General features: G+C 37.8%; 1 protein-coding gene and 2 pseudogenes across 1 annotated transcript; 1 reads left to right on the top strand and 2 right to left on the bottom strand.

Moving 5' to 3' along the window:
- Positions 1 to 9,197: 9,197 nt before the first annotated feature.
- LOC127118315 (aldehyde dehydrogenase family 3 member H1) lies at positions 9,198 to 13,326 on the bottom strand. Its single transcript, XM_051048489.1, has 9 exons — positions 13,066 to 13,326; positions 12,808 to 12,924; positions 11,361 to 11,429; positions 11,179 to 11,275; positions 10,683 to 10,889; positions 9,976 to 10,097; positions 9,767 to 9,871; positions 9,470 to 9,685; positions 9,198 to 9,371 (listed from the first exon to the last, which is right to left on the bottom strand). The coding sequence occupies exons 1-8, from the start codon at positions 13,300 to 13,302 to the stop codon at positions 9,509 to 9,511; spliced, it is 1,131 nt and encodes a 376-aa protein (XP_050904446.1). The 5' UTR covers positions 13,303 to 13,326; the 3' UTR covers positions 9,198 to 9,371; positions 9,470 to 9,508.
- Positions 13,327 to 15,280: 1,954 nt separating this feature from the next.
- Positions 15,281 to 16,316, top strand: LOC127122112 (probable metal-nicotianamine transporter YSL7; annotated as a pseudogene).
- Positions 16,317 to 16,324: 8 nt separating this feature from the next.
- On the bottom strand, positions 16,325 to 17,360 carry LOC127122111 (probable metal-nicotianamine transporter YSL7; annotated as a pseudogene).
- Positions 17,361 to 24,156: the final 6,796 nt, after the last annotated feature.

The raw sequence follows: 24,156 nt of genomic DNA, 5'->3' as shown, positions 1-24,156 counted from the left end.
ACTATGTTTGAAACCAGCTATAAAGGCACATAGAATTAAATGTACACAATGCTATAAAGTAAAAATAATAACATAAAAATTGGCAAAAAAGCCATTGTTCAAATATTACATAAAAATAAAGCTGGTCAAAGTTGGCCGAATCTAGATCAAAAGGATTGAAGTTCATAGTTGTAGTGGAGAGACGTAGGTTCCAAGGTGTCGGCCTGGACTTTAAGCTGTTCAAGCTTCTTTTCAACGGTGGAAAGTTCTTCAGCTACCGCCAAGGCATCGCTGGTGGTTTGCTCCACAGTGTCTTGGACAAGTTTTATAACCTTGTCGACAATACTCGACTCCTCCTCAGCAACTGACTCCAATTCACTGTCCAACGCAGCAATTTGACGCCGAAGGTCATCAATTTGCTGGCGTATCTCAGCAGCCCTTGTTTATTTGGAGGTCAATTCCTTTTTCTTCTCCTCAATCGTCCCCAGCAATTTGGTGACCTCTGCGTCGGCATTCATCACCAACTCCCATTTCTCCTTCACAAAGGCCTCAGTAGTTACAATCTGGCGTTCATTTTCCCTAACGCTGTCGAGATGACGCAACATGGGAACCATAAGTTTTTCTAAAGCGACCGTTGCACACTTAGCATACTCTGAAAGCTGAAGCTCTTTGAGTTGGGCAAGCACATGCAAGATTTTTGGGCCGACAGCAGGTTCACTCATAAGCACATGAGGGAGATCTGGATTCAAGGCGTGAAAATGAACCTTGTCCATTAGAGCTTTGATTTTTGTCGCCTCAGAACCCATCTTACCAGAATGGTGAAGCTGCTCAGAATCAGAAGAAACATCACGTGATCTTACTAGGCTACGAAGCCTAGCAATCGCTTCTAGAGCAGAAGGCTTTATTGCCAGCCCCTGGGAAGATGAAGGAGAAGTAGTTGATAGAGGAGTAGTCTGAGAAGGTTGGTTTTTTGTGGTGCCGACATCCCCTGGTCCCCTTGAATCCTGCAAAGGCAAGGAAGCTGAAGAAAGACTAGAGTCAGAACTAGTCGAACTGGAATCCATGTGCGTTGCAGGGCTAGTGACTGAATCAGAGTCACTATCACTAATATGGATAGGGAAGCCAATGAACTCACCAGCAGTGTCGATAGAGGGTGCTTGGTGAGTTGGAGAAGAAGCCGGCGACGAGGGAGTGTAGTCGGCGACAGGGTGAGATGGCTCACCAGAAGCATCATCCTGTTGTAAGAGAAGAAGATGTTTGTAAGAAAAGTCCAGTAATTCAAGGGAAAAGATAGTAAAATAAGTGATTACCTGTATCGGTGTAGGGGAAACGACATCTGGATTTTCTTCCCCCAGAACAGCAGCAGCGGGGGTGCTGGTCGACTACGAAGCCCCCACAGCTGGATCATGGACTTTGTTAAGGAGGGACGTGTCAACCACAATAGTGTCGGCGTCTAGAGAAGGAGCCTCTGGAGTGAGCACTTTGTGGTGTTTCTTCTTCTTGGCTTCACCACTCCTAGAGGGAGAGTCCTGCTTCTTCCTCTTATGGCCCTGATGGCCTTTGGATTTGTGGGAGTGCTGAGAAGACGGCTGAGTCGGTTGGGGAGTCGGCTGAAGACATGAAGAGAGGTTATAAGCGGATATTCTAGTCAGAAGATCAGACAAGCCGACAAGAAATACCTCAGATCCTGTGGCAGCAGAACGTTTGTGTTTTTTGGATTTCTTAGAGTGAGAGGAGACAGTTGGGTCTGTTGGACGTGGTTGACCCTGCACATAAGTAAGAAATTAGAGACCACATATTGTTTTCCTTAGAGAAATCACAAGGTTGAGTGAGATTGCTTCATATAGGTGCATACCGAAGAACTGGGTTTTTTTAAAACTTGGGCAATATGCCACTCATCATCATCAAAGGACTTCTCAGGAGCATCCTACAAGAGGGGAAATGACGGTTAAGAATAAAAACCGAGGTAAAAGAAAATGGCAAATCAGCCAGGGTCGAACCTGAGTCTCTTGTGTCGAAAGGGTAGGTTCATTGGCAGGAATGTGATCCACAGGGTCTAGGGGGATCGCTGTAAAGAAACAAAAAAAGCAAGTAAGCGACGAAATCCAACTAAAAAGAGGTGTTAGCTTTCCAGAAAAGTGTTACCAATTTGTGTGGATTCGAACACGCTAACATATTGAGGATCAATATGAAGCGACCCTGAGTAGTAGGGCAGATAATGCTTCATCGGTACCACTCTGTCGGCCTTTTTCTTATAAGCATTTTGTATGTCTGAAAAGGTACAATAATACCAATCTGGAATTGAATTGCCAAAGGCCAAAGCCAACGAGCTAGATGGCAAAGGAGGAAATTTGATGTTTCCAAAATGAAGGGCGTAAAGATACTTGTCTTTCGCGTAACCAGGGATTTTAAGTTTTGGGAGCCTGTCGATTACCTTCTCCTTTAATTCGGACGCGGTCTCAGAGATGGTTCGACGAAGATTATCAAGTCGATACACAACTCGGAAATAGTTCTGAAAAACGCAAATTTGTTTGGCATGGAGAGCCTTATACTTGGTCGATTTCGCCTGCAAATAAAAAAGAGTCTGAGTTAGTTCAGATAATTTGGCCTCAGGAGCGCCAATGTAAACAGCAAGATATGACTGCCACCAATCATCAAACTCTTTGGTGCAGAAGAAGGCTGGTTGAAAGGGAGTGGAATGGAGCTTTGGTCGGTTTTCCCAAAGGGTCTCAAGATCTTCTTGGATCATACTCCAGGGTTGATCACAAAGGATGTTCGTGAGTAAGTCGGGAGAAGAATACAGGGACTTGGGAATAAATTGACAAAGGCCAAATTGTCTGGCTACCAAGTTGGGTTGGTAAGCAACTAGGCCAGGGTTGCTGCCGGAGGTTACAGCCGACAGAAATCGGGGGACCAGAAGACACCTCTAGATAAGGAAGGTTTCATTTTTATGCTCATCTTCATTCGGAGGAAAAGCCCTGGTGAGCCATTCAGGACCTTCAGTTCGAAGGCTGAAAGGGGCTATAGAAGGGTGAAAGTCGGCACAGGTCAGCATGATGGTGAACAAGAGGCGAAACACCTTGACGTCAGGAAAAGTTTTGTCGATAGGCGTCAAAGGGATCAGTCGCTTCCAAAAAAGGTGTCGTTCTTCTAGGGGACGCGCAACCCTTCTCATCCCATAGGGTGCTATGTCTTTAGAGAAAGTGGCGTTGAGCCACAGTTGTAAAAACCAAAAAGGTCCATGGACCAAAACATTTTTCTTCTTTCAGTTCTCAGGGTCAAAGAGTTTGATTTGATAGACAACTTCAGACAGAGATGCATAAAGAGAGGCCAAGATTAATTGGCCCAGAGCGATGTCACGCTCTTGGTGCAGCTGGGTTGCCAGAAGAGCAAAATGTTTGGCTATCTGCATAGATCTAGAGCAGAAAACAAAACGAGATAACCAAAGAGTCAGGAAAGCCACGTGTTCTTCAGTGGTCACAGGGCCCGAAGAGGTGGCATGGTGATCAATAAAATTGTTGTATGTCGGCTTGCGAGAGTCACCAACGTCAAACCGCAGAGAGATTGGTGCTACGGCTTCACAGTCGAAGACTTCACCAATCGGTTTTAAGCCGATGATGGCAGCAATATCCAAGAGTGTCGGCGTAATCATGCCACACTTGGTATGGAAAGAATTAGTCGAACTATCCCAAAATTGGAGGGCAGCCAGTAACATGCCAAAAGATTGAGGAGGGCCACAACGGGTAATCTGCAGAAGGGTATAAATACCTGTCCGTTTCCAATGGTTGATTTTATCTGTTTCTAAGCGATCCATCCAGGCGCAAAACTTAGGGTAGTTCTTGGGAGGAGCAGTTCTAAAATTCCTGTCGACATAACGAAGGGAAAAAGGTTTTTGGGAAGAAACCAAAGGTTTAGAGAGATGACTGGTGGGGAAAAAGGAATCTGTTTTGGTTATCTCAGGACGACGATTTTCTGGAAGTGAACCTAAAAATGCTTAAGGTTCGTCAGCCAAGGAGAAAGGGATCAATACCTGGGAACGCCAGATTTTTGCTTTCTCTTCTACAAATGAAGGTTCGGGAATGTACTCCTTGCCATCAATGGTGAGTGGTTATGCGAGCTTCACAGCGGAGGGAAGTGTTTTGCTTTTACTTGAGCTAGCCATGGAAGAAGTTGAAGGTTTGGAGAAGAAAGGTTGTTCTTTTTACTAAAACAGAGTGTAGGTGATTATCGTTTACTGAAGCAAAGGGCGAAAAAAGGAAAGAAGAAGAAGAAGAAACAAGGGTTTTATAAGGGTTAAACCCTAAGAAAAGGAAGAGTGAACGTTTGATCTTCTATTTCGGCACATGTACCCATGTTCCCACGTCTGCAGACACGTGGAGGCGAAAAGGCAATTATGGCGGTAAGCACGTTTCAGTCATAAAGACGTGAAGTGATGGAGACGTGATTTTGTGTGCCTCGAGGAAAAAGGGAAACGTTCGTCATGATTAGATGACGTCATCTGCGTGGGGCAAACAAGTGTACCACTAAGTAGAAGTGGAAGCGGTAAGGAACAAGTCGACATCTCAAAGATGCCATTATCTAACAAAAAGTCGACATTCGAAAATGGCATCTCTGTGGGGCATTTTGTTACCACAAGAAATCTATAAGGCATGTTGAAGGCGTAATCAATGAGAGTGCCTTATGAATTTAAGGTTTATACCCCATCAAGGGGTGGAGATGTTTTTAAGATAAGCAAGAGTTGAGAAAAACAGAAGTCACCAGGAGATGAAACCGACAGAAGAATCATGTTTGGTCGAAAACCCATTCTGTCGACTGAAATGAAGATTGGGACTTAAGGAATTTTGGGTTGTGTCAAACACATAGAAGATAGGGGCGACCTAAATACCTGGGCGGGAGAAGTTTGAAATTGAAAATAACTAGCAGTTACAAGAAGAATAAGCGCCAGAATATGGAGTAGTTTGCAGAACGTGTATAGAGCAGTTTGCAGATCGTGTGGCACGTCGTCTGCTATTTTTTAGAAGTTTTTGGCCTGTAGGAAGTTTCTTGAGTTTAGTATAAATAAGATATCCCACGAGGGGCTCGGGGTGTTCACCTTGTACTAAAACCACTTGTAAAAAACTTCTCATTCCCAGTGCGAGGAAGCAAGAGTTTTTAAGAGTGCTATGCACGTGAATCACCATATTTATTTCAACGCAACTTCCTTATTTTTCAATTGTTCCCGTTGAACACTTTATTTTAATTTCATTTACCTTTGAGTTATCACTTTACGTTGTCGTCTACGCTGTCGACACTGATTCTATTACGATAATAGAGTTCACCAAAAGCGTGTTCGTCGTGTACGTCTTTTGAATGTTGTAATGCTGTCGGTCATGAGTCACCCATAGACTATAGCATCATTTAACATTTCGTGTGGAAAAAACCTGCGCTTGTTCAATACTTTGTCAGAAGCCGTTCCTCACAAAGCTGATTATCTGTCGAATTGAATAAGCCACACTCACACTAGCACATGTCTTAGGATCAACTGGTCGATCCTGCAAGTAACCCTCAGTTGTAAGGCCTAGGGAGGACTAGCGGTTGTTTACCAATTTCCACAGTAAACAGACCCGTACCTAAAGATGTTCAGAGTGAGGATAAGAATTCTCCACCCTCACCCCTTCTCTATTACTTAAGGCTCATGACGTGCATCATAACTGATGAGTGTTGAAGTTGAATTTCCTTGCAGATTCCTATGATGAAAGGTTACTTTTAAAAAAATAATACTTGACAATCAAGTTGAATCAAATTGTGCTAAAGTCTACGAATAGAGGTGAATACGATGAGCAATTGGGTCATTCGTCCCGTACCCAAAGATATTCAGAACGAGGATAGAAATTCTCCACTCCCACTCTTTCTCTATTGCTTAAGGATCATGGCACATGATATGGCTAATCATTGACAAGTGTTGAGTCCACCTTTGTAGTGATTGAATAGTAGTCCAGTCTGTCTTGTACTGATTTGGATTGCATGAAGTCTTGAATCTTGATCTTTGAACCTTGAAGTCTTGTATAACTCTTAAGACCCAGTATCCAATACATCTTGAACACAAGGGACTTGCCCTATCAAGTGATCAAGGGTCTTTAGATCACTTGAATAAGTTTGGGGAATTAAGCACAGTCAAAGGATTTAGTTGATAAAAGCGAATTTTGATCAACTGAATCAATTCAGAAAAAAAAAGTTGAAAATTTAATGCATACAAGGATAAATACTTAAATCCTAAGGATTAATCAGTTGGACTAAATTCTAAAGTCCTAAACCTAAGGGGTCATGCCATAGGTTAGAATGAAATTAATCAGAGTAACACATCAAAGTTTAACAAGAATATCAATTAAATATAAAAAAAATTAAGAAGCAATTTTAAAGAGGTTTTGAGATTCAACTGTCATGACTTAAACCAATCTCAAATATAGTGCTTGGTCCAAAAACTCGACAAATAACTTAAAGCATATTGCTAACATTATAGTCAAACAGTTTGATTTATGCATTCTAAAAGTACGGATCTAAAACTCAAACCAAAAACGAGCAATTTATGAGGAGAGTCAATGATATAAAACTAAAACAAAAAGCTTAAAATACAAGAAACTTCATATTATGAAACTTCGTATTATGCTTCAATATGTATCTCTTCACTAAACAAGAGCATAATTAGGATAGAAAAAAACTCAGAGATTAAGGGTTCGTCATGAACAAAGAGCAATCTCCACCTAAGATCCAAAATGATCTTACCATCTTTCCACTTCCCTAACTCACTCACCTTACATTCTTGAGCTTTGCAAATAAAAAAAATCTAGAAAACCTAGCATTCAAAGCTATATCCCCAATAAAAGGATCCTACAAAAATAAGGTACAAAGTGTAATACCCTAAAAAACGAGATTCTTTATTTATAAAAGATAAATAATTATTTACTCAAAAACATATGTTACACATACTCGACAAACAATACTCTTTCAAATAAAACTTAATATATCAACGCAACTCAACTTCAACATGCTTTATAATATCTCAATGAAAGAAAACACTCGATTAATTAAGTTAATCAAACAACTCGAAAACATCAATTAAATAACGCAAAAAACAAAAAATAAGTGAAGAGAATTTAACATCCTCCTCCACCTCAACATCAGTTACTCATATACCTTATTATTTGTATTCCAGAAGAGTATATAACACCACAAAACAACAAACACGGGTGAGAGTAAATTTACAAATTATAGCGGTGCATTAAACAACAAGGATATACCAAAGTATAACAAACATGGGTGAGAGTAATTTTACAGATGATAGTGGTGCAACAACAACAAATATCATTCTCATAAATAATATCAATTATCATTTTCACACAATAATTTACAACAATAACAACAACAATCACAATACCAAATTTTGGATTTTGGAGGTATGTTACTGATTTATTCACGTCTCTGGTTGCTCTTTGGAATACAGTGTTCTCTCGGAAGATGAGATCGTCATTAGTTTTCTCTGAACAATTGACCTCGTCAGACTGAATTCCTACCTATCTCCGATATACATGAATGCATGAGACTCAACAACAATTCTCAAAAACACATATTCGATAATTCAACTCGTAATCAAAGAAATAACATTCACATCTTGTACTAAAAAAATGTTACCTCTGAACCATAATTTACCAATCCAAGACCAACACAATAGTTCACTCTGAACTACTTAATTCAAAAATATGTTATATAATTATAGCTCAATCATATAAACATATAATATTCACACATACTCATCAACAATGCAAAATTATTAACATATTATCTCAATATTACTTATGTAAGACTGCCTACATGGTAAGATAATAATTTCTCAAGACAAACTCTAGCCTTACTAAAACAACTATGAACTTGTAAGATAACTCAAATTTCAAATCAACTCAATAATACTATTATAAGTTACTCAACAACTCAATTTAACTCTTTTGCCTTAAAACCTTAAACAAATAAAAATATTATTCTAAATACAACCTTAAAATATCAAAAGACTCTAAACTCAACTCAAGTGTATCCTATATTCTGATCTCCATCCCTAAACAACTCAAAGGCAACTCTAATGAAAAAAATCTGACTCTTAAATTCATCAAAAAGGTAACGAAAAGTCATTGAACTCAAAATTGTTCATAACTCGCCGACTAAACAACTCAAGTGTATCCTTTTTCAATTTTTTTGACTTATTTTTCATGATTTTTTCAATTATCGCTCAAAAACCAACACATACAAGTTATATACCATAATCCAATTATTATTAAGAAAATTTTCCCCAAAGGGCACAACCACATTATTATACAACAGCAAGGTAAAAAGGCACAAAAATAAATAGTTATTTCTAATTCACCTCATACGAGGTATTCAAGAATAAGGAAGAAGGGTTCAAGGCAAACTCTTTTACCGACGAACACACAACAACAATCACAAATATAGAATTGAGGATAAGAGATAAGAGGGTTAGAATCCATCAATATGCTACTGCCTAAACACCTATATGTAAAGAGTTTCCCTCTTACCTCGAAGTTGTTTGATCATTGAACTTTCTTGCCCTTTATATCTAACTCTTTCTTCCTTCCTACAATCGCTTTACCTTTCTCCACTACAACAAACAAGACCTTAGACAACGCTTTTTTTAGCCTTAGACAGCGCTTTAAAGCGCTGTCTAAACCTCCGTTGCTAAAGGTTTAGACAGCGCTTTTTTAAATCTTAAAAGCGCTGTCTAAGCCCCCCCCCCCCCCCCCCCCTTAGACAGCGCTTTGGCCAAAAGCGCTTTATAAGACCCTCTTATTTTAAATTTTTTAGGTATACCTTAGACAGCGCTTTTGAAAAGCGCTGTCTAAGCCCCACCCCCTTAGACAGCGCTTTGGCCAAAAGCGCTTTCTAAGACCCTCCTATTTTAATTTTTTTAGGTATACCTTAGACAGCGCTTTTCAAAAAGCGCTGTCTAATCCCCCCCTTAGACAGCGCTTTTTACAAAAGCGCTGTCTAAGGTATACGAAATTTTTTGAAGCTTTTGTTTTAAACCACATTTTTTCCAGGTTTATAAACCAGAATTTCTACCTGTTTTCAACCAGATTTTGACAGACAATTATCACATTTTATATATGCCATTTTGGCCTTTTTTCTACCAATTTTTGGCTAACAAATATATATATATACCAATTCAAACCAATTTTGCCTTAAATGTATCAAAATATATACAAATTTATGTACACATTTACAAGTCATAACATATACTACAAATGTACACATTAATTACACAGCTTTATCATGAATTGACACCACTCCTCTTTGATTTCGTCCACTTGATCCTTTGTATAAAATGCACACTTGAATTCATCAAAGTACTACATAATAATATAACATATTTTGAATTAATTCCAACTATTTAATTATATGAGATATGTGTAAATATAAAAATAACTCATAAGTTAGAAATACATACATCTCATCAATGAAGAATCTCCAACAAAGAAGACAGAGCTTACAATTTGGTTTCATCCTTTTCACCTCCATGCACAATCTTACCAGAAACTTTATCATCGTCCAAAAGCTTAGTCAAGCGAGCAAAGTGGTTCGAGTTTACAATGCGTGACAAATCTTTTGATTCCAATGGATTCTTTCCATAAAAACTTTCTAATTCAGTCTTTAGAGCATCCACCTAAAAATAGAAGGCACCAAACACTAAACAAAGAGACATATATAGAAAGCCAACTACACTAGCTAGGGAAAAAGCTATTACCAACTTAGGAGCATAGTCTTTTGTGGTTATAATATAATCGGGAGAAATGCAAGCTTGTCCATTGTTGCAACCCCATTTTCCAGCAATTATCCTTCTAGTCGTAACCTTGCAATTTTAAATTCAAATCAATTTAAATGTCTTGATGAGGTGAAATGTAGGTAGGGTGATAGCAAGTATTTGTTAATAGAAAAGAGAGGCTAAGGGTATACTTGTAAGTTGATATTTGAATTTGAATCAACAACAACAGGGGATTTTCCTCCAAGCTCCAGCACAACTGGTGTAAGGTGCTTAGCAGCAGCCGCCATCACGATGCGTCCCACTCTTCCATTACCTAAAAAACCAACCATTATATGATATGATCCAAACATCATTTTAACAAACTTTCGAGAAAACTATAAGTTGTCTTTATGACAATTTCCCTCACAACTTCAAGAAAAAATCGAAGAAAATTAGTAGTAAACATCAAAATTTTGGCCATATAATTTGGTGGTTAGTTGCGATTTTTTAGTTGCACGGGTACGGGTAAGGTACCCGGTAGTATGATATACGGAATCTTAAAAAGGATTAAGGTACGGGTAAGTCAATAAAAAAAAAGAGTTTATCTATAAAATGTATCAAGAGAGAACTAAATTGTTCAATTCACACAAAAACATCACAATAAAAGTTTTAAAAGTTAAAACTTATGTTAATATAATATAGAAAAAACCACAAATTCCACTCAAAACAGAATAATGAGAAGTACTCATGTTTCAGAGCTGATGAAATAATGCACTTGTGAATTATCCAAAAGGGTTATCAAAATTTGCACATGAGTAATAATCAACAAGAATTCAAACCACAAGGAAAGTCTATCTGAGAAAACCAATTTGGAATTATAAACAATAAAAGAACACCAGAGGTGAGAAACAAGGAGAACCTGTGTAGAAAATTTTATCCCACTTTTGTTGCAGTAATGCTGATGTTTCATCAACTGCTCCCTCAACAACTCTTATAGATGAGTTATCCATGTACTCCCCTACCAGTTTTGCCAGCAATGCTGATGTGGCTGGAGCAATTTCTGATGGTTTTAAGACGACAGCATTACCGGCTGCAATAGCTCCAATAACTGGATCAAGTGACAGCACTGAAAAAATAGAGATAATGCAATATAACATTAGTGCTTATCATATAAACAGTTGTGTACTAACTACTATTATAATAACAGATAAAGTCACTATTTTCAAAAATGCTATGCCATTTTCATAAGCTGTCATGGAGAACATATAAAAACAAGTTGAAAACAGCCTATGAACATATAAAAACAAGTTGAAAACAGCCTATGAACATCCCAAACAATTTCACAAATGTCTATGTCAGTACATAAGTTTAAATAAGTCAATACAAACAAATAAAAGATAAACATTTTAACATACAAAATGGATAGTTCCATGCAGAAATGACCAACACAACTCCGAGTGGTTCAGACACTATTTCAGCTGAAGCAGGAAATGTAGTGAGGGATGTTTGGACCTGCATTAAAGGGTGAATTCCTGTGATTAATGAAAAGAATAATGACAAAATAATGTCAGTGTAACAACTTCACTTAAAACATTACCTTTTCCGGAGTCATCCAATGCTTCAATTCCTTGATTGCAGTTTTACACGAGTTTTTCAACATAGCAATCTACATTACAACAACAACAGGTATGAGACGAACTATATTCAGGACATCAGCTTCATGTCCACTGTTGCGCAATTAAGCCTAATCTCCTTGCTAATCTCTACTAAACATTTCTGTATCTTGGCTAAAATAGTTTCACATGTATTCATAATTGTTTACTATCAAAAGAAACACGTGTGTTATAAGGTCTTATCCAAGGGCCAAAATAACTCTAAGACTATCTAAGCAATAAATACAACAACCAGTTCACACTTGCTGGGGTATAATAATTGAATGCCCATCAGAGACCTCCTATCCATACACAGATTACCATTGTTCTTGAAAATTTGTTGAAATTAACACAGCTTAAACAAGTGTTATCACATTGAGTGTGACACTGATTTTGTAAAATATACCCTTAAAAAGAATCACTTATTATAAATTCAAAGTACCAAACCTATCATAAATAAAGTTATATAATAATTTGTCAAGACTACATCACATTTAATGTGTGACTCTGAAAGAGAAGAAAAAAAACTTAAAAAGAAGAAAAGCCATTGAGCATAAGATTGGTCCACTTCAAAAAAGTAATAGTTCCTCATTAATGCTCACGCCAGACCTTAGAAACTCATGCGGCAACATTTCAACCACCGAATCGTAAACACATTAAAAAAATAAGAAGAATGTACAACAAGAACCAGCGCTATCACCAATTCAATTTACTACCCTAAATAACAATAAATGAAATATAACTTCCTTTTATTTATTTAGCAAAGTTAACAACCAATAGATTAAAAAATAAATTTAAATTTAAAAATTATAACCTATCGCATAAGCGCTTATATATAAACTAATTTTATAACAACAACAACAGTAAATGCTTATAGTATAAAACTTATCGCATAAGCGCTTATATATAAACTAATTTTATAACAACAACAATAAAAAAGCCTTATCCCATTAAGTGGGGTCGCCTACGGATCAACTTCAGCCATAATATTCTACTGTATATACAAGTTGTTTTTATATAAGCAATTCTGCAGAGCTTCTAGAAATAAGCTGAAGATAATTTATGGACACGTCAAAATTGTTTCTATAAGCTCTTCCAAACAGTTTCACCCGTGTTTGTGCCAAGTAAATAAACTTAAATAAGTCAACCAAAGAGGCTTTTACTAGAGTTAGCTTCTACATCTCACTTTCAAATGCACTTTTACTTAGCTTCTCTATAAACTTCAACAGGCTCAGAAGAACTTATCTCTATGCAAAAAACCATAAAACTTATTTTGATTGAGAAAATTCTATAAGCTAAAAACTAATCCAAACGGGTACCAAAGTAGCATCAACAAACACAAGTAAAAAACTCATTAACAAACAATTAATGCAGATTATAAATAACCCTTACAGCATCCAAGATGTCTTTAAGCGGTGGATAATCATCCCATGAATATGCATGTGGCTGGTATCCACTGTAACTCAACTCAGTCAATCCTGAAGATGCAACATAACAAGTGTCTCGAGGCTGCATATAATTACATAACAACAAAATTTACAAATTGGGATTAATAATTAGGAGCATTGATTTGAAAAGTGAATGAAGAGAAAGATGAAATTTTGTAGGGAACCCATAATTTGGGGAGGGTTGAAATGAAGAGAGGGAAACCTGGAGGAACGATTTACCGAAGACGCGAATGGTGGGTCTGGTCCATGGGATGTGGTTGTCGAGGTAATGGAACCATTTCCATGATTGTTCGGAAGGTATTAACCTCTGAATGAAAACGACGCCGCTTCCGTTTCCGAGATCCACCGTCTCAGCCTTCTTCGCGGCGTCGTTAGGGTTTGCTTCTGACACCGTCTTTAGCTTCAAGGCGCTCATTGATGATGACGACGACGAGGACATTGCAAAATATTCATCACTGTTAAAAAAAAATCAGCCTTAAGGTACTCTTTGAAAAATAATCTATCAATATAATATTTTTAATTTAAAAGCGCTGACTAAGGTCTATATTTAAAAGACTTTAGACAGCGCTTTTGGTACTCTTAGACAGCGCTTTTGGTTTTAATTTTTTTTTAATTTAAAGACTTTAGACAGCGCTTTATCAAAAGCGCTGACTAAGGTCTATATTTAAAAGCGCTTTCTAAAAGCGCTGTCTAAGGGGGGGTCTTAGACAGCGCTTTTAGAAAGCGATGTCTAAGACCCCCCCTTAGACAGCGCTTTCATTATTTTTTTGGAACATTTTCCGTGTTTTATTTTAATTTTAACCTTAGACAGCGCTTTCTTTTAAAAGCGCTGTCTAAGATGCGCTGTTAAAAGTCATTTTTGGCGTAGTGCTCCTTCTTTTCTCCTTTTCCAAAGATTTTCACATAGTGAAAATTTTCCCACAACAACTTATCTATTTATATTAACCTAATATCCCAATTACTTCTTTCACCCCCAAATTCTCCTCACACCTTCACTAAAACTTTATTTTCTATTTTGTTTCTATTATTCAGTTAAATAAATAATATTCTAAAATAATTATTTTATTTTATTTCAAATAATTCTCTAATTCTCACCATATCTTAACTCTTACTCAATCCACCCCTCACTCCCTAATTTTAAACAAAATTATATTTTCTCCAAACTCTAAAATATTTTTAATATTAATTAAATTAAATAAATTATTAATAAATCAAATAAAGCACATATATCACTCAAATAAATAAAATAAATTAATACAAATTCAACTAAAAATAAATAAATAAAGTTGGGGTGTTACACAAGGACTAGACTCGATCCTCTTAACCAGCCCATTCTCAAACCAATTATGATAATTGTCTTTTTTAGACCCAAGAAGGGAGATTCCTTTCCACCACGAGGAAATCGAGCGAATGCCCAAATCCTTACCCTTGCACAAGGAGGTGACCACGAAAACACCAATCTCATAATCAAATATATCAAATCAAAGACTGAAAGCACCTAACAAGATCCTCCATCTCCATTTGACTAGGAGAGCTACATTAACCGACCAGAGATCTCTCACACCCAAATCACCAATCTTCTTAGATTTACAGATATCATACCATTTCACCTAGAAAATATTTGTATTCACCCAAATGTTTGAATGAACTTTCGCTATTTAGTTATTGTATGTTGAATTGACATATCTAAGTGGTACTAGAATAGCTCATCTTATCAACTGCTTTCATACAACATATGGAGTCAAACTAGCAAAGAAGCAAATATAAATACTTGGAAATTTCTTCTCATATAGCTTCGTGTGGGTTTTTTTCCAATTGTTTTTCACCACTTCTTATCCTTGTGGATTTGCAAACTTCATAACATTTGGTCTATAATCCCGTAAAGAAATTAAGTCACTTCCTATAGTTTAATACACATAAAAAAAATAATTTTTTACTTGAATAATAAACTATACGATATGAATAGTGGCTGAGCCTAAAACCTCTAACTTGTCAACTTCTATTGTTTATATAGGTATCTTATTGATGAGTTATACTTTGACTTTTCTATAACCTATGTGGGAGTTGGGATGATGAGTCCATATATAACCAATATATTATTTCTGGTTGGTGGATTTATTTCATGGTCATCATGTGGTCTCTCATTGGTCATAAAAAATGAGAATGATATGTTTATGATCTCGATAAAAACAAGTTAGTCCTTTTTCCATATTTCTATATTATTATTTTTTAATTTGTAGGCTTATCTAATTATTGATATTTGAATTGCACATAAATTTTATATTGTCAATCAATTAAATTCTTACATAGTATAACCTAACGGTTAGAAAATAGTTAATTGGGTTTCAACGTATGTAATTGAACAATATTTATTAACATGTATATTAATTGAACTACATGTTTTCATCGTCATAACAATGGTTTTTGGCGATGGTTTGTACAACTCTGTGAAAGTTTAAGATCCTGCACTTATATGTTTGTATAACAAGTGGAATAAAAAAGATGAAGGAGTACAATCCATGATCCAAATTCTCACCATGTTCAACTAGATTCATTCGGCGAAAAGCAAAAAAATGAGATGTTCTCAAAGATCATATCTCCTTATGGTTCGTAATCTCAGGTTATGTCATTATTGCAATCATCTCAATCATCATTATCCCATAAATTTTTTATCATCTAAAGTGGTATTACATAGTTGAATTTTACATCAATACAACAATACTAGTCTTTTGTAAAGCCTATAGTTGGGGACCAACATATCTCTCTGTTGCATTAACCCACGTAAAATTTATTGTTTTAACTATTAGTGCTTGAGTAGGTTCTTTTAAAGACGGGGTCCTAGTAGTTTTAGTAGCATGTAATGTCATGATGAGCATTATTTTTACACCTTCTGACATTATGCAAGAATTCAAAATAGGTTATATGACACTAACTTCCCCAAAATTCATGTTTTAAAGCTAAGTTATTGAAACAACAATGAGATGTGTTCTATCCTTATGTGTTTTATGGCTTTTTTACATGACATTTCTTATTATTTTCAATAAGGTTCAGCATACCCTACACCTTAAGCTCAAGTTTATCGAAACATGACAATATTAAGTGTTGACAGAGTCTTAGTATTACCTAAAAAATGACCTCACACTTTGCTATTGGTTTTTCGCTACAACCATAATGATTAATATTATTCGTGATTTAGTTGGAAAAGAATATGCCGAGTTTATTCATGTTCCTATGGCTGTGACATCACATAGGAAGTTATGGTACTATTGGTATGTGTGTTGGTAGCTTCATATTGTTGATCTCGCAGATTTGTGATAAGGCTAAAGTTGATACATTTGAATTCATTGTTGCTTCGAGTTTGATTTGTGGAGAGAAATTTTCTCAATTCACAATTCTTTTCTTGTTTTTGGTGGAGTGCAACCACCTATATGCATGCAATTTTTGGCTATAGAAAAAAATTTCATGCATATAGGTGGTTGCACTCCATCAAAAGTAAGAAAAGAGATGGTTAAATTTCATATCAACAAATCAATCCAAAAGAAACAGAGAATTAAACGCATAAGCTTTAGCTCTATCAAGAATCTGCCAAATGAAAAGTAAAATGAAAAGTATCAAGCTTACATTACACATATCAATAATATACTAACTTTCTATGTAAAATGGTATAACCATAGCCATATGAACATGTAGAAAACCGACATATTTCTTTCCAACTAAATTGTGAACTAGATTAATTACTATGGCTGCAACGAAAAGGTAATACCAAAGTGTGAGGCAGTTTTTAGGTAATGTCGAGACTCTATCAACACTTATTATTGCCATGTTTTGATAAACACGGGTGTAAGATGAAGGGTACACTGAACCTTGTTGATCAAGAGAAGCAAATGTGATATAAAAAAAGTCAGAAAACACACAACCATACAACACATCTCATAGAAGTTCCAATAACTTGGCTCAGAAACTTAGATTTTAAGGAAGTCAATGTCATGTAACCTGTTTTGAAGTGTTGCATCAGGTTAGAAGCTGTGGAACAATGTTCATCCTGCCAACACATGTTACTAAATCTATTATGCCTCCACCTTTAAAAGAACCTACCTAAGCACTAATAGTTAAAATAGTTAATTTTTTTTTGGAGGTTGTTGCAAGGGAACAAACTATTAGTCCATAACCATAGACATTGCACAAGATTATTGTTGGTGTAATGATGTAAAAACCAACTATGTAATAGGACTTTAGCTAATGGAAAACGCGGGAGATAATAATGATTGATATTATTGCAATGATGACATAACTTGAGATTGTGAACCATGAGAGAATTTGATCTTTGAGAAATATCTTGATTTTTTTTGCTTGTCGTCAAATGAATCTACTTAAACACGATGAACATTTGAATCGTTAGATCGTACTCCTTTGTTTTTTTGTTCTACTTGCTATACAAACATTTAAGAGTACAACAATAAATTTCACAAAGTTGTACAAAACATCACCAAAAATCATTTTTACGCTAATGAAAACATGTAGTTCAATGAATATACAATTATACCACCAAAGGGATTTTTAATAATTATCTATCACATCAAAATGTGCCCAATACCTATTAATCCAATCTAATTAATTATTTTCTAGCTATTAAATTATAGTATTAAGAGTTTAATGGATTAAGAGTATAAAACTGATTTGCAATTTAAATCTAAATAATTAGATAGGCCTACAATTTAAAATAAAATAATTTTGAAATGTGAAAAGAGGACTTAATTTGTAAACTCGAAAACCATTTAAGCTACTTTTATCAAGATCAATATTGTGTCGGTCTCCTTTTTCACCATAATCAATGATAGTCCATGAAAGAAATCCACATATCACCTTTTTATGAGATACATATATAAATAACAGAAGTTGAGCAACTATAGTTTTTAGTTTCAGCCAATATTCATATTGTATAGTTTATTATTCAAGTAACAAGATTTTTCTTTTAGATATAAAATATAGGGAGTGACTTACCTTTTTTTATAGGCTTCTAGAGCAAATGTTGGAGAGCTTGTGAACCCACAAGCATAACCAACAATAAAAAAAAACCATTCGAAGTTAGATAAGAAGATTTTTTTAAGTGCTTGTATTTTCTTCTTTGCTAGTTTGGCTTCTTCATTATACGGAAATTGTTGATAAGATGAGTCATTGTAGTACCACTTGTGTTATATCTCAGTATTATAAGGCCTGAGTACCTCCTCAAGAAAAGATAGAGAGAGAATGCAGTTGGAATATATTTCATTCATATCTTTGAAATGGTGAATACAACCAAATATAAAGGAATGCAAACAGAATCCACTAACAGATTTGACAGCAATGCAAAATATAACAAACTAGTAGTGAGTCATCCATTCTAGAAGCAATTAGGATATTTTATTTGTAGACTATATGATCCTTATATTTAGAAGGCAGCTTCTTGGTACGCATGGGCCTTCTCACAGTATCATTCACAGACCCATCTTCTGCAGTGGCAACAGGCCCAATTCCAACATTAGTATCAATAGGAACTGGGCTCATAACATTACCCACCCCATCTGAAACAACCTTGTCCTCAAGGTTGTAATGCTGCTTCAAGTCATCCCACAGTTCCCAAGACGTATCCTCTGGTGGCAAGCCATTCCACTGCACTAACACCTGTTTACAAGGCACACCAGCAGTGTCAACGATACGTGTGTCCAAAATAACAAGAGGAGAAACAACAGGACTGTTATCAATTGAATCTGGGGGTAACTGCAAAATATGAGGAGGGATGGGGCCTTTATACAGCTTCAGCAAAGAACAATGAAACACATCATGAATTTTGGCATGTGAAGGGAGCTCCAACTTATAAGCTACAGGTCCGACACGGGCTGAGATGCGAAATGGACCATAAAAACGCTTGTTAAGCTTATTGAACTTGGCTGCAGACAGCGACCCTTGTCGATAAGGTTGAAGCTTAACATGAACCCAATTATCAACGTCAAAGTGCAGCTCTCTACGCTTCCCATCGGCTATAGATTTCATTCTAAGTTGAGCTTTTTCCAGATTCTTTTTCAACATCTCCAGTATTTCTTCTCTAGTCAATAATAAATCATTACTAGCATCAACAGTGGAGGAACCAGCAACATAGCTAGGAATAGTAGGAGGAGGTTTACCATAGACAACCTGATAAGGAGTGATTCCTGCTGCAGTGTGATAGGAGGTATTATAGTGATATTCTGCCCAAGGTAAGTATCTGTGCCAAAGTGATGGTTTGTGATGAACAAAGGCCCTTAAGTACTGTTCTATTGTTCGATTAGTGACTTCTGTTTGGCCATCAGTTTGGGGATGATAAGCCGAGCTCATCCTCAAAAGTGTGCCACTGAATTTGAAGAGGTCTGACCAAAACTTGCTAATGAAAATAGGATCACGGTCCGAGACGATACTTTTTGGTAAGCCATGCAATTTACACACCATATTAACAAAAAGCTCAGCCACTTTATAAGCTGTGTAGTGTGATGGAAGAGCGCCTAAGTGAACATACTTAGAAAACCTGTCAACTACAACCAATAGGACAGAATAACCTCCCGAAACGGGCAAACCAGTAACAAAATCAAGTGATATATCCTCCCAAACATGAGCAGGGATGGGCAATGGTTGCAAGAGACCCCCTGGTTTTTGAGTAGAGTACTTAGTTTGCTGGCAAACTAAGCAGGCAGAAATGAAGGAAGTGATATCTTTGCGCATGGAGTCCCAAGTGAAGTTGGCAGAAAGTCTCTTCAAAGTTTTGACTATGCCAGCATGTCCTCCAATTGGAGTCTCATGGAATTCCTTCATAAGCAACATTTTGAAACGAGAATTGGAGGGAATCCAAATTCTGCCCTTCTGCAACAATAAGCCATTAGCAACGGTAAAGCCGGGCATACTAGCAGGATCAGCTGCGTATTTTTGGTACATTTCCAGGTACACATCAGATTGATGAAGGTCTTGTTTAAGCTCCTGAATAAAGATGAATTGTGGGGTGGACAACATTTGTAACTCCGCACTCCTTGACTCAAAACAACGAGACAAAGCGTCGGCCACCACATTGGTTTTCCCCGCTTTATACTGAATGTCATAATGATAACCTAATAGTTTGGACAAATAAAACTGCTGCTCAGGGGTTTGAATAACTTGTGTGAGTAGCTCCTTAAGACTACGATGATCCGTTTGGATGACAAAGTAGTGACCCAACAAATATTGACGCCAACGCTTAACAGCACACGTGATAGCATGTAATTCACGTATATAAGTAGAAGCCTTAGAGAGTCTAGGACAGAACAACTTACTGAAGTAGGCGATGGGATGGTCATCTTGCAACAAAACAGCTCCCATGGCATACCCCGAAGCATCGGTTTGAACTATGAAAGGCTTCCCAAAATCTGGCAGAGACAAGACTGGAGCAGAAGCAAGTGCCTGTTTCAAGGTGTCAAAAGCGCTTTGTGCTATAGTCGACCACTCAAAGGCATTTGTCTTCAACAGGGAAGTGAGGGGGTGTGCTAAACTAGCGTAGGAGCGCACAAAACGGCGATAAAACCCCGACAAGCCAAGGAAACCGCGTAAGCTCTTAACTGTTTTAGGAGTGGGCCAATCCAAAACTCCTTGGATTTTGAGGGGATCAGGAGCAACGGTGCCTGCAGTGACAATGTGACCAAGGTAGGCAATTTGGGATTGGCAGAAAGTGCATTTTGATGGTTTCAAGTGGAATTCATGCTTCTCAAGTATAGAGAAAACTTGAGTCAAATGTTCCAAATGGCTCTCCATTGTTTCACTGAAAACCAATATATCATCAAAAAATACAATTACTGATTTTCGCAGTAAAGGCCTGAAAATGTCGTTCATTGTTGCTTGGAACGTAGACGGTGCGTTGCAGAGTCCAAAAGGCATGACACGATATTCATAGTGACCATCATGCGTGCGAAAGGCGGTCTTGTGGATATCTTGCGGAGCAACCCGTATTTGGTGAAACCCAGAAGTTAAATCCAACTTAGAGAATACCTGGGCGCTGCCTAACTCATCAAGCAACTCATCTATGGTGGGAAGAGGGAACCTGTCACGCACTGTGATAGTGTTCAATGCTCTGTAATCTACACACATTCGCCAGGTCCCATCCTTCTTCTTAAGCAACAGTACAGGCGAGGAGAAAGGGCTGGTGCTTGGTTGAATCCAACCAGTACTGAGAAATTTAGAAACCTGAGCTTCGATTTCCAATTTCTGGGAATGGGGGTAACGATAAGGACGCACATTGACAGGAGTTGATTGTGGAATGAGGGGAATTGTATGGTCAGTGGTGCGTGGGGGTGGGAGAGAAGATGGTTCTGCAAATAGCTTGGCATGATGAGTGATTAGGGTTTGGAATTGGGGAGGAAGGAGAGATAGGGATGTGTTAGGTGAGTCAGTTTGATTGGGTGGATTATCTGTGGTTGAAAGTCCAGAAATGCGTAAGGAGAATAGTTGGGCCTCAGGATTGTGACGGGTTAATTTGTGAAATGAATGCAAGCCCACGGTGGGGGTAGGTGCGAGGCCTTGTAGTTCAACACAGGAGTTGTTATGAAAGAAACACATGGTGAGATTATTGTAATTCATCAGCACCGGCCCAAGTTGTCTAAGCCACTGTGCCCCTAAAACCAGATCAGCACCTCGTAACCCCAATACGTACAAGTCCACTGAGAAAGTGTGATCCTGAATTACAATAGACACCCCAGGACACACATGAGTGCAATGCAATTCTTGGCCACTACCCACTAATACCCTAAATGGATCAATTGGGTCAAGAGTCAAGCCCAAAGTCTTAGCGATAGTCTCTTGCACAAAATTGTGCGTGCTTCCTCCATCCACAAGCACATGGACTGTTTGTGGCCCGATTCGGCCCACTACCCGAAAGGTGTCAGCAGCGTGGTCACCAGAGAGAGCATGCAAGCTCAACTGTGCTGCGGTGGTAGTTGATTCAACCCGTGGATCATCATCCGAACTCAACTGTGTAGCTGCCTGTTCAAGGTCACCGGCATCAACTGAAGCTTCATCGCTGTTAGCTAATAATAGAAAAACGCGAGCACCGCATTTATGGGAACGGGACCATCGTTGGTCACAGTTGAAACATAGTCCCTTCTCTCGTCGCTCATCCATCTCAACACTAGAGAGATGGCGGAAACGCGGCTTCACCGGAGGAGTAGGGAGAATCCCAGGAGAGGATTTGACCGTCGGGGTCACATCGGTGGCTGTTTTAACCGTAGGGCGCCAATTTGACGGTGGTTGCCACGGAGTGCTCTGCCGTTGACGCGAGGCACGCGCAATATCGTGAAGTTTATCCTCTTGTAAACGAGCCAACCCGGCAGCTTGAGCAATGGTGGTTGGTTGAAGAGCCAAAATTTCACGGCGAATTTCTGTTTTTAGGCCGGAGACAAAACAACTCAGAAGATCGGCGGCAGAGAGACCTTCTAAGCGATTGGCAATGGCTTCAAACTCTGTAAGGTAAGCAGCGACGGTGGTTGATTGAGTTAACTTGAATAAATTTCCCCGAGGATCGTCGAATGCGGTGGGAGCAAACCGAGTTTCCAAGGCGGTGAGAAACTGTGGCCATGACACAATCTGGTGGTTACGATACATCCATTGATACCATGCGAGGGCAGCCCCGTCGAGGTAGAACGAGGCGATGGTAATGCGCTCTTCATCAGGAGTCTGGTGATAAGTGAAGAATTGGGAGATTTTGAAGATCCACCCATGGGTGTCGGTGCCGTCGAAGCGAGGAACGTCAAGTTTCAGGCGAGGACGGTTGGAAGATTCTGAGGAGGAGCGACCCGAAGCCGGGGACGACGACGGCTCCGTTAACCGTTTGCTCAGAGCTTCAAATTGGGTGGTGAGGAAGGAGATTTGACGGGCTAGTTCATCCACACGGTCAGGTGGAGGAGGAGGAGGGCGATTGTTGGTCATTGGAGGAGAGGACACACAATGAAAGCACCAATGTTATATCTCAGTATTATAAGGCCTGAGTACCTCCTCAAGAAAAGATAGAGAGAGAATGCAGTTGGAATATATTTCATTCATATCTTTGAAATGGTGAATACAACCAAATATAAAGGAATGCAAACAGAATCCACTAACAGATTTGACAGCAATGCAAAATATAACAAACTAGTAGTGAGTCATCCATTCTAGAAGCAATTAGGATATTTTATTTGTAGACTATATGATCCTTATATTTAGAAGGCAGCTTCTTGGTACGCATGGGCCTTCTCACAGTATCATTCACAGACCCATCTTCTGCAGTGGCAACAGGCCCAATTCCAACATTAGTATCAATAGGAACTGGGCTCATAACAACTTGCATATGACAATTTAAAGTCAACAATCACAGTATGCAACTGACAACATAAAAACAAAATTTCAATTCACCATACAATAATCAAATAGATGATTGAGTTATTACATGTAACTTAGCTTCCTTTGTGTAATATAAGATTTTTCAGTGATTGAGTTTTCAGGTGGTGCTCTCAGGGAAGCTTAGGATTCTTTTTTAGTTTTTTATATCTTTAGGTTCTATGTTTAGGAGTAGAGGAGGTTTTGATGTGATTTGACATGTGGTGTGGTCCATTTTACTGGTTCGTAATAATAAGTTATTTTTTGGTTTGTCAAGAAATGTGAAAGAGATGGAAGAGGAGAGTATTACTTTTTGGCTTGGAATTGGTTTCTAAGCATGCCTTTGAAAGACTCAAACTCTTTCTCAGATTGACTTCAAAACCATAATATGTTTCTAAAACGATAGCGTACAAGAATTCAGACCTGCTGGATGTGAAGTTCAGTAGTTTGGGTGTTGTTAGCGTCTTCCCTGTTATTCTTTTGGTGGATCTGGTCGTCTGAGCTCTAGCCTGATTTCATGCAGTGTGGTGCTTCAGTGAGTGAGTGCCTTCCTGAACCTTCCTCTTCTAGTGGTTGCTCCATGTCTACAGTTTTGCTATTGGTGTATTTTTTTTCTTTATTTTTATCTTGTGCAGTGAGTGAGTGCCTTCCTGAAGCTTCACCTAACTTTTTGAATATCATAACTCATAAGAGCTATTGTACTTTAAACTACTCCTACTTTGTTGATCTCTTGATACATGTCAATTATTATTGCCTAATAAAGTATCACGAAGAGATCTGATTTATTTTTGGACTGAAACACAAGAAAGTGATAATAGCTTTAATGTTGAAAACAACAACTCGTAAGAAAATATAGCCTTTGTTCATTATGGAGGACAACTTTCTAGTGTTGCATACGTAATTCAATTTCAAA

The sequence above is a fragment of the Lathyrus oleraceus genome, chromosome 2, assembly GCF_024323335.1.
Source record: "Lathyrus oleraceus cultivar Zhongwan6 chromosome 2, CAAS_Psat_ZW6_1.0, whole genome shotgun sequence".
Lineage (NCBI taxonomy): Eukaryota > Viridiplantae > Streptophyta > Magnoliopsida > Fabales > Fabaceae > Lathyrus > Lathyrus oleraceus.
Note: the sequence above shows the minus strand (reverse complement) of the source record. Positions and strands in the feature narration are given on the sequence as shown.